Source organism: Nannochloropsis gaditana, assembly GCF_000240725.1.
Source record: "Nannochloropsis gaditana CCMP526 unplaced genomic scaffold scaffold830, whole genome shotgun sequence".
In the NCBI taxonomy this organism is placed as follows: domain Eukaryota; class Eustigmatophyceae; order Eustigmatales; family Monodopsidaceae; genus Microchloropsis; species Microchloropsis gaditana.
The window spans coordinates 1-11,813 of record NW_005803123.1 but is presented as its reverse complement, the minus strand read 5'-3'; the positions used below and the strand labels follow the sequence as shown (position 1 = coordinate 11,813).

The following is an 11,813-nucleotide window of genomic DNA, read 5'->3' as shown; positions in this document are numbered from 1 at the left end:
ACCTGACTCCCGCCCTCCCTCCCGCCCACGCACCAGTGCAAGAAGATCGGGTCCTTCTGCCGGAGCACCACGAAGACGGTGTCGAGGAGCTCGGCCACCTTGGAGAGCACGAAGGCCTGGATCCAGAAGCCCACGGCGCCGTCCCCGTAGAGCGGCTCGGGGGCGCCGCACAGGACCTGCTCGAAGCCCGCGTCCTTCAGGAGGAAGAAGAAGTGCGGCACGACCCGCATGGCGCCTAACCAGCTGAACGCCGCCAGAAACAAGTTCCAAGATGCCATTTGCGTGCGTGCGGATATGTAGGGGATGCCGAAGCGCTTGGCCAGGGAGGGGTAGCCGAAGATGAAGAGGAGGTAGATGCAGATGGAGAGCCAGGGGATCCAGGCGTTGTCCACGATGAACCAGAAGACCTTCTCCGCGTTGTAGTTTTTCTCCCATTCCATGTAGAAGGGCTCCAGGACGGGGAAGCCTTGGAAGACCTGGTGGAACTCCTTCCCCCTGACCGTGTAGTACCGGTGAGTATACTCCTCCGGGGGCACGTATCGCCCCAGGAGATCGGGTAGCGCCCCTGCCATGTCTTATGCCTCTGTTGCTCCCTCAGCTCCCGCTGCCTAACGTTGATCCTCCCTCCACCGTTGCTGTCGCTGACAATGTTAGATGCAGGGGTAAGAAGTGAAGGGATGTGAGAAATGGGGGCAAGGCCGTGGGCAGATCGGCCCAGCTGCCCAAAGGCAAAGGACATTGTGGCTGGAATGGGTGTCAAGGGACAAAGGACGCAAGACACAGACACGTCCAACAAATAAGACAGGCTCTCATTGGAGCGGACGGGCATAGAGTCATGCGGGCAAGGTTTCCGGACGTGAGGATGCTAGAGAGGGCTCTCGGTCGGATCGAAAGCTTCGCAGGGAAAGGCCATCCACAGTTAGTCATACCCTTGATCCCTCACAACAGGCTCACCGTGGGGTATCTCCCACTAAGTGAAGATCTTTTAGACACGGTGGAACCCTGAATGCCGCATTTTTCGCGGCGTCTACGTTTCCTACCCTTATGGGACCTCGAGACGTAGGCATGCGCAGAGGTTTCCAGTTAGCCAGCCTTCCACAGCTAACGACGGCTAGCGATTGAAACACGATTCCGGCATGTGGACGCGTGAAAAGAGGACATGCCTCCAAAGGCCTCACCACGCTAACGAAAGAAAGCTTTTTGTAAGAAGAGGCCTCCGGGAGTCTTTTGCCTTGCGTTTTGCCCAAGCAGGAACACGTTACACGATTGAAATAATGAGCGAGCGGCCAGGACTGGCATGCCGTCACGCCCGCTTGGCCGTCCTCTCTGCGCCCTTCTTTCCAATTTAAACACCACCATGAGGGGCTGTAGGGCTTATGCAGGCGAGCGTCGCATTCTTCTCACCACAAGAGCGCATCAAGAGTCTGTCGTATTCCACAGATTTTTTTCTTGGCTCTTTGGGAGGAGCAAAGCACGGCCTCCTCGCAGAGGATGAGAGATGGAGCGGAAGGAATGAAAGCAGAGCGAGAGGGGAAATATCTGTTGACTTTCAGGCCTATTTTGTACGTGTGCGTGTCCTGTCTTGGCTTTTGTACGTGCCTTCCCCCGTTTCTCCGCCTTACTTGGTTCGAATTCCCATCTGTGCTACTGACGGGCAAGACGCGTGTACATGGGTGAAATAAACCAACTGCATATCGGTCTTTCGATGGGCTTCACACAGAATCGTGGGGATCTTTCGTCGCCCTTTTTAATTCCATCTTTCGCCTTTAGCACAACTAAGTATCCCTTCCATTCCAAAAGGCTACGTTCCATGACATCACTCACTCCTTTTCCCTCCCCAGAGAGGCAACCTCCACCAGTCTTCCCCCTATGCAAGATATCACAACTCGATGACCCGCCAACAAAATTAAACTTTCCATTTCCAGGCGCATTTCCGGCAAGAGAGCCATTCACCAGCTGTAAACCGACTCCTGTCTCTCCTCCCTGCACTCCGACCCCAACCCAGCTATCACCCCCCCACATGTCTTAATCAATTTCTTCGATCTTGGGCCCCTCGTCCGCCGCCGGTGAAGGCCCTGCCCCTGCTCCTCCCGCTCCCATGTCAGGCATCCCCCCAGGCATCCCCCCGGGCATCCCACCGGGCATCCCACCGGGCATCCCTCCTGGCATCCCTCCGGCGCCCCCTGAGAGCGACTGCAGGATGGGTAGCACAACACCCTCGAGCTCCTTCTGCTTGGCCTCGAACTCCTCCTTCTCGGCCGACTGGTGTGTGTCCAGCCATTCGGTGACCTCCTTGATCTTGTTCTGTGGTTCGCGAATGGGAGAAAAAGAACGCGTATGAGGACACCCCTCTCTCACTCGGCACATGCCTCCTCCCGTGCTCTCCGCGGTCCCTGGGCGCTCACCTCTACGGTCTCCTTGTCTGAGGCTGACATCTTCTCCGCCATCTGGGGTTCGCTGATGGTGTTGCGGATGGAGAAGGCGTAGTTCTCCAGACCGTTCTTGGCCTCGATCCGGGTCCGGTTCACCTCGTCCTCGTGCTTGTAACGCTCCGCCTCTTGGACCATGCGCTCGATCTCGTCCGCCGAGAGACGCCCCTTGTCGTTGGTGATGGTGATCTTGTTCTCCTTCCCCGTTCCCTTCTCCACCGCGTGCACGTTCAAAATGCCGTTGGCGTCGATATCGAAAGTCACGTCGATCTGGGGCTGCCCGCGGGGCATGGGGGGGATCCCGTCCAGGTTAAACTTGCCCAGCAGGTTGTTGTCCTTGGTCATGGCGCGCTCACCCTCGTACACCTAGTGGGCCGAGAGAGAAGGGGGGAGAGTCAGGCGCCTGCGTCAGATACCGAGGCGGGCCAGAGGGGGCCCCCGAGGCAGCGAGGAGAAGGACGGGGGCAGGGAGGGGCGACACGCACCTGGATGAGCACACCGGGCTGGTTGTCCGCGTAGGTGGAGAAGGTCTGGCTCTTCTTGGCGGGCACGGTGGTGTTGCGCTTGATGAGCGTGGTCATGACGCCGCCCGCCGTCTCCAGTCCGAGGGAGAGGGGGGTCACGTCCAGGAGCAAGAGGTCCGAGAGCTTCTCGCTCTTGTTGTGCCCCGACAGGATGGCCGCCTGCACCGTGGCCCCGTAGGCGACGGCCTCGTCGGGATTGATGCTCTTGCAGGGCTCCTTCCCGTTGAAGAAGTCGATGAGCATCGTCTGCACCTTGGGGATGCGCGTGGACCCGCCCACCAGCACCACCTCGTCCACCTGCATGCCAGGCGCAGGAGGGAGCGAGGGAGGGAGGAAGCAAGACAGAGAGAGACATGAGGATTCCCTGTCTGCCCGGGATTTCAACATATTCTGCCTCGCCTCGCCTTCACTGCACAAAACATCCTAGTCAACCTCCCTCATGCCCATCTTCCGCTCCCCTCCCTCCCTCTGCCCCCGACCACGCACCTGGCTTTTGGCGATCTTGGCGTCGCGCAAAACCTTTTCCACGGGTTCCATGCACTTCCGGAAGTAGTCCATGTTCAGATCCTCGAAGCGAGCCTGGGGATGGTCCGACACGCCTGGCGGTGAGTCCCTGCACCTAGACAGAGGCCAACTCCGCTCGACCTCTCTCCCCTGTCTACAAGCCCCTTGAACCTCCCCCCCCCTCTGTTACTTACCCGCGTGATAGTGGTGTTGAAGTCGATGCCCTCGAACAAAGAGTCAATCTCGATGTGCGCCTGGGTGGAGGAGGACAGGGTGCGCTTGGCGCGTTCGCAGGCCGTGCGCAGACGGCGGAGGGCGCGCTGAGGGAGGGAGGGGGGGACATAATGGGGTCGAGGTCAGAGGTCCAAAGGGGCATCGTATCTCAGCGACACTTCCCGGTTCTGGCACAGTCCGGGCGCCAGTGAGACTCCCGCCACTTTGTCTTCCCGTTGCCACTTGCCAACCATCCCTCCACCTCCCCCCCTTCCCTCCCCATCACTCCCCGCACCTGGTTGCTGGTGATGTCCTTTCGGTGCTTCTTCTTGAACTCAGCCGTGCAGTACTCCACCATCCGGTTGTCGAAGTCCTCCCCACCCAGGTGCGTGTCGCCCGCCGTGGCCTTCACCTCGAAGATGCCCTCCTCGATCGTCAGGAGGGACACGTCGAAGGTGCCTGGAGGGGGAGGGGGGGTTTGGACGGGGAGGAAAGGGAGTGTGGGAATAAAACCGGTCAGAAGCCAGCAGCCGAGGAGCGGAGGCGCACAAAGGAGGAAAAGAGGGAGGGGAGGGATGGAGGGCGAGACGTGAGGGCGGCCTACCTCCTCCCAAGTCGAAAATGAGGACCGTCTTCTCCGCGCCCTTCTTGTCCAGGCCATAGGCGATGGCGGCGGCGGTGGGCTCATTGATGATGCGGAGCACGTTCAGTCCGGCAATCGCGCCTGCGGAAAGAGAAGGAACGACGTCAGGGTCCGAGAGTGCAGCGGCCTGGCTCAAGAGACGGGAGGGGGGGGAGGTTACGTACCGGCGTCCTTGGTTGCCTGTCGCTGCGAGTCGTTGAAGTAGGCGGGGACGGTAATGACGGCGTTTTTCACCTCCTTGCCTGAGTGTGCAGTGCCGGAAAGTACGCGTGAGATCGCCTGTCGCCTCTGCCCCTCCTTTCTCCCCCCAAACGGCCCCGGCCCTTACCCAGGTAGGCCTCGGCGATCTCACGCATTTTGATCAGGACCATGGAGGAGATCTCTTCCGGCGCGAAGGTCTTGGACTCGCCCTTGAAGGTGACCTGGATGAGCGGCTTGCCCCCGGGGCCCTGCACGACCGTGAAGGGCCAGTGCTTCATGTCCGCCTGGACCACCGGGTCCGAGAACCGGCGCCCGATCAGGCGCTTGGCGTCGAAGACAGTGTTGGAGGCGTTCATTGCCACCTGATTCTTGGCAGCGTCGCCGATCAGGCGCTCGGACTCCGTGAAAGCCACGTAGGAGGGGGTTGTGCGGTTTCCCTGATCATTGGCTGCATGCGGAGAGGAAAGCGCAGGGGGTGAGGCCGTGCCACTCATCTCGCATAAAGCCAGTCAGATACACATCGATATCAAACTGAATGCGTTTCTGTGATGTGCCATTTCACTCAGTGTGTCCTCAGACGTATCGCTACGTACCGATAATTTCCACGCGGTCGTTCTGCCAGACTCCTACGCAGGAGTAAGTAGTGCCCAGGTCGATGCCCACGGATTCGCCTTCCACTGCGGATGCCATGCTCTAGATTTGTTTCTAAGTTGCTTGCTGTGAATGTATCAGTGAACAAGTACGAAAAGAGGTTATCTCACGGTGGAAATCGTGGAAACGTTCTTCGACAGATCCGTCTGCGCTGCCGCCGTGCTGGAGCACATGTGCCTCACATCTTTCACAACCCCTGAAACAATTCGCAGCGCTATCACGCCGTGTCCATATCGTCTCTGACACCAACTAGTCCACGCCCGAAATCTCTGACAAAGTTCGCGGGCAGGAGCAACAGGCAAGTATGTTCCATCTCGTCCCAGCCACTCAGCAAAGATGCTGTCTCAATGTGAGCAAGCCCCGACAAACTTTCCCGTAGGGTCGCTTCTGCTGTACAAAGGACCAATCTATCCAGTACCTGCCGCACACATAGTTCATCTATCCGAAATCGACTGCTTGAAAAAGGAAAGGATGATGAACCTCACGGAAAATGTCTCGTCAGAGCCATAGAATCGGGATGTTCTTCTCAAAGACATGACTGAGTGATGACCAAAAATCTTCCGTCCGTGCACGTGGTGTGGCGGTTAATATGGCAAACAAGTTGGCAATCCATCCATGCACATTTTATGTTTGCACGCGAAAACGGAAGCTGTCATACGAGATATTTCCCACAAATAAATTCGCTACGCCGCCGACGCACTCAGAACCTTCTCGTAGAAAGGTCTGGAACGTTTGGACCTTCCTTCTCGTCGTGTCAGCGATCCCGATGATGGGGAAATGTGATGGAATGCGACCCCACCCTCCCTCTCGTCGGCGATGATGACGAAAGCAATGAGAGAAAACAATCCCCGTTGTCTAACCCCGATCCGAGCCGTTCTTTGATTCATCAGTCTTTCCAATTGTCAGCCCCTGACCGCCATGACTTCAATTATGGCATTTATTTATTTGGTCGCTCAACGTGATGTATGCAAGCACGAAGCTCCCAAAAGATCCTGACCATCGACTTGGAGCGATGAACGGCCTATTGTTGAAGGAGGGAAAAGGTCCCTTGAGACTGCTGTATCGGCTTGTCTCTCATGTGCACCTGTTGACCTACCGGAAAGCACGTTGCAGCCAGCAGCTCCGCAAAGCAGACTGGAGAAAAGGCATGCTTGGTGATTTTGCTGGTAGCGCGACAGCTCGCAGTTCACTTTTGTCGATGAGCCGTTGCCCTGGCCGCATGATCAAAAGGCTTGCCAGGACACAGCCTCCGCTTGCGCCCGGTAACGGTCCTGTACCTTTCAGCATATGATGGCATTCATCAGCCCTATACAATTCTTTGCATGCTGAGATGTCATTAAGCACTCACCTGGTAGAGCGGATGTAACAACAGCTGGTCTGACGGCGAAGACCCCTGTCTCGCGCGGATTCGCAACATTTGCCATGCCTTCGGCATCGTCTTGACCCATCTTCGCAGTTGCACTGCCCTTAACAAGTTCCGTGGTGAGGACTTGGACTGTTGAATTATGGTCGGAGCCGCTATTTTCCTGCCCCCCGCCGTGGCCTCCGTGGTCATCGCCCTCTCCGGCCGACGGGCTGGCCCCGTGGTCTTTCGCAGCCCTCCTTAAGGCGGCGGCCTTCTTGGCTGTATATTTGCTGCCGTCGCTCATCACCCAGTCTACCTTCTTTTTCCCCACATTGACTGAGTCGTACGGGCAATGCCGACAAACGTTACCGCAACAGTGGCCGCGTCGCCTATGCGCGTGCGTGGTGGAATATCGAGTTTTGCCCCCCAAACGTCAATGACAGTGAGGAGAAAAAAGGAAGAGAGTCCCCATGCTCGTCGACATACCTGTGATAGAGCGCAGTCATGACCATGTAGCCAGTGGCGGGGTCCGTGTAGGTCTCCTGGCCCTGCGCCACCGCTGAGGCGTGTAAGTCCTCGATCTCAGGCGGCAGCGGTGGCTTTACTGGTGGCGCCGTAGCTGACGACGCCGGGGACATGGGCAAAATTAAATACAGCGACCTGAACAATGAAGAAAATATATGTTTCAAAGCGGCTCAAATCGCTGGATAATTTCATGTCCGAGGCGTGTAGAATATGACACAGGTTCTCCGTGTCCGACGGCGTGCCACCGGGGAGGGGAGACGAGGGCGACAGCTCAAGTGCCCAGAGACAAGGCCTCGTCCGCTCCCTCCACAAGACGTAACAACCGCAAAAAAGAATTACTGACGATGACGACAACTAATTTTTCTGCAGAAGCCTATTCTGTCGGGGCAATTACTGCTCGGCGCACGCAGCTGATATTTTTTTCGTCTCGTTTATCAGCTCCCATGTCTTCAAGAGGCCTCCGGGGCCCTCTACTCCTCTCCCATGCTTTTTTACTCCTGGACCTTATCAAAGTCTGATGCAGTCGAAGCCACAGCGAGACAAATTTTTACAAAACAGAGAAAGCAGAGGAGCTGGCTTCCTTTTTGGGCATGGAGGACCTGCTCACCTTGCTGCAGGACGGCGACATGTGTCTCACTGAAGCCCGGTCGTCTCTCTTGCGGTCTCGCGAGCTACTGGACGTAATCCGGCACGAAGGTACGGCATCTGGCTGTGTAGAGAGGTGAAGAGGACAAGCGAATATGACGATGACAGGTAAAATTAGACAAATGTGAATGTCCTACCAGTTTGCCCTGGCAAGGCTCGACCGCGCCTAGACGTAGGCAGGAGAGGAAACGCACCCCCCAAACCGACTGACCGTCCTACCCATGACAATATCCACCAGCCGGGCGCCTCCTCCAACGTCTCTCCCTCCTGCGCGCCCAAGTCCGAGCCCTTGCCCGCCTTCTCCACTGGGTATGGGCCGCTAACAACAGCCTCGGGCCACTCGAGCGCCTTCCCCCGGACGACGCGCCCTTCCAGACCCTCGAAGCCGTCTGCGACCAGCTCCGGCAGACCCGTGTGGACCCGGAGCTGGTGGCAGGGGAGAGGGGTCACACGCTCTTCGACTTCCTGGACGAGGGCGCCGTCACCTCCCTGCGAGCTCAGGCGGAGGCCGACGCGAGGGAGGTGTGCGTCCTGCGGGAGAGGGGACTCCGCGCTCAGGCGAGTTTGGAGGAGCGGCTGCTCTGTCTGGAGCAAGCCATTCGGGCCGCGCTCGAGGGGGCGGGGATGCTGCCGGGGAGGGACGGGGAGGAAGAGGAGGAGGAGGAGGGAGGGGAAGAGGTGGAGGAGGAGGGAGAGGAAGAGCGGGTGGAGGCGACGTGGTTGTGGAGAGTGTTGGCGCAGAACGTGAGAGACCAGGCCAGGGCGGTGGCGGAGATGAAGGCAGCCCTCGTGCGGGCGGCCAGCGCCTATGCCCGGTGGCGCGGGGAAGGAGGAGGCAAGGGGGCCGACGCCGCTTCCGAGGGCGGGGCAAAGGATGGGAAGGCGCTTGGGCCCTGCTCGCCCGCCAAGGAGGAGCAAGAGCTCCTGCGAGTGCTGCAGTCGGGGATGCCTCGAATGAGGGCCTGGCGCAGGCAGATGGAGGAGGAGGTGCCCGCCCTCCTTCACGCCCTCCGTCGCGCCCTCCGTGAGCTCGTCGCGGGGGAGATGGCTGAGGCCGCGCGCGAGTCCCACGGGCTGGTGGAGGGGCTGGAGGAGGACCAGGCCCGCTTTGCCTCCCTGAGGGCGGAGGCGCAGAGCTCGGCGCGCGAGGTCGAGTCGCTGGCGGCCTTCTACTCGCGCTTTGCCCTCGCCTACGCCCAGTTGCGGCCCGAGCTGGAGCGTCGGCGGCGGGTGCTCCGGGAGACTGCCGAGGTCGTGAAGGAGGTGGAGGCTGGTCTCCGGTCGCGGGAGGAGGAGGAGGCGGCGGCCCGGGAGAGGTTCTGGGAGGCACACGGGCGCTACCTGCCTCAGTCCCTCTGCCCCGTCGTCCGCGAGCCCGCCGAGAGCTTCAGGGTGGTGCCCAGCGTGGAGGAGGCGCTGAGGCGGCTGTCGGTGCTGGAGGCAAGGGAGGAAGAGGGGGGGGGAAGGGGAGCTGAGGAGAGGTACGGGGAGGGAATGTGGGATGCGAGGGCGGGCAGAAAGGGAGGCAAGGCAGTGTAAAGAAGGAAGATGGGGAGAAGCAGAAGCATCACTGTGAAGAGGAAGACACAAGCACGCAGCCACGCCGAAGGGGCCCTCTCGGACAGAGCCCGCGCGCAGAGAGCCGGCTCACGCCCACACGCCCTTCTTTTTGCTTCTTTGCTTTTCTTCCCTCGCCCCCATGCCTTCCACAACGTCGCCCCTCTCACCCACATGGCGCGTGCACCCCCCGTCGTTGTGTACACCCCGGCTACCGAAAGCCCAGTCACTCCACGGCCCCCGCCATCCCTTCTCCTTCCCCGCCCTCCTCCCTGGCCTTTCCGCATCATGGCGCAGACTCCCCCTCTTTCTGCTGTTTCTTGGCCGACTCCTCGAGTATCTGGGCCAGCTCTCCGGACTGAAAGAGGGAGGTCATGATGTCACACCCCCCGACGAACTCCCCTCCCACGAAGAGCTGCGGCACTGTCGGCCACTCCCTGAGAGAAGGAAAAGGAACGGGCAAGTCCGATCCAAGGACGTAAAGGGATGTGAGTGAGGCGTTCACGGCCTTTCACGGCCCGGGTGTCGGAGGAGAAACGCCCACCGGACCCACAGGGTCAGACAGGGAAGGGAGCATCCACCCGGGAAGAAAGCGAGCAAGCCAAGGATCAGGCCTCACACATTAAATTTTGGAAGACACAAGCTCTAAAGTGACTTACGAATACTTTTTGACGCCCTCGCGGATCATGGGATAGTCCAGTACGTTCACCGAGTCGAAGTCAACTCCAGAAGCGTGCAAAATGCGGACGGCCTGCGCAGAGAACCCACACTGGGGCCGAGCCGGCGTGCCTTTCATGTACAGCATAATTTGGTGTTTCTTCACTTGCTCCGCGATCATCTTGATAGCGCCGTCCAAGTCTGCCGGGGGGGATGACCGCTGGGGTTTAAAATCGTCATGCGAGTCCTCGTTCCCAGGGGGAGGCGACGAGGCAAAGCTACGACGAGCTGCTGCGGCCAAATTTGAGGCCGGACTGAGACGTAGCATGCAAGATGCAGATAGTTGTCGAGACGTGGCGCATGGCGCGGATGCAGGGGCCTGGGAAAATGAAGGGGTTGGGGACTGTGAATACAAGTGCGTAGTGCGGCTCTTGCTCCGTCCCTGTCCTTACCTTGGCCACGAACCGCCTCGTGGCACGCATAAATCCGCGGGAAGAGGCGCTTAGGGCTTGCATTGTCTCCCTGTGAGTCGGTTCACTGTGAACTTGTAGATGATAGGAGAAAGGGCCGGTGAGTGATGGTGAATTAGTGATGTGCAATGGGCGCGAGACCTGTATGACGGAGGCGAGCTCCCGGACAGGAAGATACTCGCGCGTGCACCACCTTGCGGCCTGGCATCAGAAACACTGACATCTTGACACCACTCTCACACCTCGGTATTCACTCAACTCCATCATTCCACCCCCCAGGTTCTGAGGCGTTCAAAATGACTGCCCGGGCCATGCACGCGCTGCCGCAACTTCGCGCCTCTCTTTCCTCCTCTAGCCGCCTCCGAGCCCGCCCCTGCCTGCCCCTCCCCTTCTCTTGGGTGGGAGTATCATGTCAGCCGTCAATAATGACCTCTCAGGCCATTTCCACTGCTCGGCAGCGCGGCGGGCGAAAGCGTGCAGGGTTGGCCCCCCGGTGGCGGCATCAGGCCGATGGAGACGGCGGAGCGCATCCTCTCCTGCAGCAAACACTCCGCAAATTTTTCTTGAGGGTGCATCCAGACCTCTTCACACATTACCCAAAACAGAAAGACGTCAATCAGGAATCCTTCAGTCGCTTTCAAGCGTTCTTGGACGATGTCCGCGACAAGGATACCGCTCCACCGCGCGCGGGGCTGCATTCCTACCGGTTTTTCCTCAAGACCAAGGAAGACGGGCGCTTTCAAGAGGTATCACTGGAGCTCCGAACTACAGGGGGTGACTGCCGGAACCTGGTGCAACGATCTTTGGAGGTTTTTTTCAAGGAGTGCGGGTTGCCGGAGAAGTTCGTGTGGGCGGAGGGAGACTGGGACTACTCCCTGGAGGATGCGGAGGAGAGGCAAACTCAGCAAAGTCAGCCAAGCGCATGAATGCACATTAAAGCACGCACACTTGTAGCCCTAAAAATATATGCGCAAATGCTTTGGGGTATTTCCATTTTGTAGTCGTCTTTCGGATCTACTTTGGTTAATTTACATTATTTCTGCCCTCCTCTTCCTTCCGTTCGCCCGTACTTCTGGAACCGGTGGAGGACAGGAGAGATCTCGAAACCCGCCTGGCCTGGTGGAAAATTGATTTCCCATGCCTGCGGCTTGATCGCCAATGGCGTCAAGGGTATGGGCTCCGTGTTTCCGACAGGCGGATCCTGACGCTTGCGGTGCGGTTTCTTTTGGCGGCGCCTGGAGCACGCGTCCAAGTCCCTCTGGCTTTCTCCATTTGCGTCCTGGTTTTCTGCGTCAGCTTCGGCCCGTAATGACCGCCCGCCACGACGCCTGTTGTGTAGCTGCTGGGTCTCAGAGATGCGTCCACTTTCTCGCCCTTCCTGCCCTCTCCCCTGCTTGCCACCCACGCGGTTCCCCCCCTTCCCTCCATCCCACTCCCCTCCCTCCCCTC

General features: G+C 59.0%; 5 protein-coding genes across 5 annotated transcripts; 1 reads left to right on the top strand and 4 right to left on the bottom strand.

Annotated features, from left to right (window-relative positions):
- Positions 1–35: 35 nt before the first annotated feature.
- On the bottom strand, positions 36–230 carry NGA_0449500 (fatty acid elongase; the record flags this gene model as incomplete). Its single annotated transcript, XM_005853554.1, has 1 exon — positions 36–230. A coding segment is annotated over one exon (195 nt), but the record flags the coding sequence as incomplete, so codon positions are not given.
- A 2,124-nt stretch (positions 231–2,354) lies between these two features.
- On the bottom strand, positions 2,355–5,235 carry NGA_0449600 (heat shock protein 70; the record flags this gene model as incomplete). Its single annotated transcript, XM_005853555.1, has 8 exons — positions 5,108–5,235; positions 4,478–4,555; positions 4,275–4,394; positions 3,966–4,129; positions 3,652–3,777; positions 3,440–3,532; positions 2,915–3,250; positions 2,355–2,795 (listed from the first exon to the last, which is right to left on the bottom strand). The coding sequence occupies exons 1-8, from the start codon at positions 5,202–5,204 to the stop codon at positions 2,355–2,357; spliced, it is 1,455 nt and encodes a 484-aa protein (XP_005853617.1). The 5' UTR covers positions 5,205–5,235.
- A 781-nt stretch (positions 5,236–6,016) lies between these two features.
- On the bottom strand, positions 6,017–7,173 carry NGA_0449700 (putative-like protein). Its single transcript, XM_005853556.1, has 3 exons — positions 6,997–7,173; positions 6,514–6,899; positions 6,017–6,186 (listed from the first exon to the last, which is right to left on the bottom strand). The coding sequence occupies exons 1-3, from the start codon at positions 7,146–7,148 to the stop codon at positions 6,119–6,121; spliced, it is 606 nt and encodes a 201-aa protein (XP_005853618.1). The 5' UTR covers positions 7,149–7,173; the 3' UTR covers positions 6,017–6,118.
- Positions 7,174–7,625: 452 nt separating this feature from the next.
- On the top strand, positions 7,626–8,428 carry NGA_0449801 (uncharacterized protein; the record flags this gene model as incomplete). The annotated part of the gene is made up of 3 exons (XM_005853557.1): positions 7,626–7,731; positions 7,919–8,204; positions 8,422–8,428. 3 exons carry the CDS (start codon positions 7,626–7,628, stop codon positions 8,426–8,428), a joined length of 399 nt encoding a protein of 132 aa, XP_005853619.1.
- Positions 8,429–9,316: 888 nt separating this feature from the next.
- On the bottom strand, positions 9,317–10,435 carry NGA_0449410 (glutaredoxin-like protein). Its single transcript, XM_005853553.1, has 3 exons — positions 10,347–10,435; positions 9,897–10,273; positions 9,317–9,674 (listed from the first exon to the last, which is right to left on the bottom strand). Exons 1-3 carry the CDS (start codon positions 10,407–10,409, stop codon positions 9,524–9,526), a joined length of 591 nt encoding a protein of 196 aa, XP_005853615.1. The 5' UTR covers positions 10,410–10,435; the 3' UTR covers positions 9,317–9,523.
- Between the last annotated feature and the right edge of the window lie 1,378 nt (positions 10,436–11,813).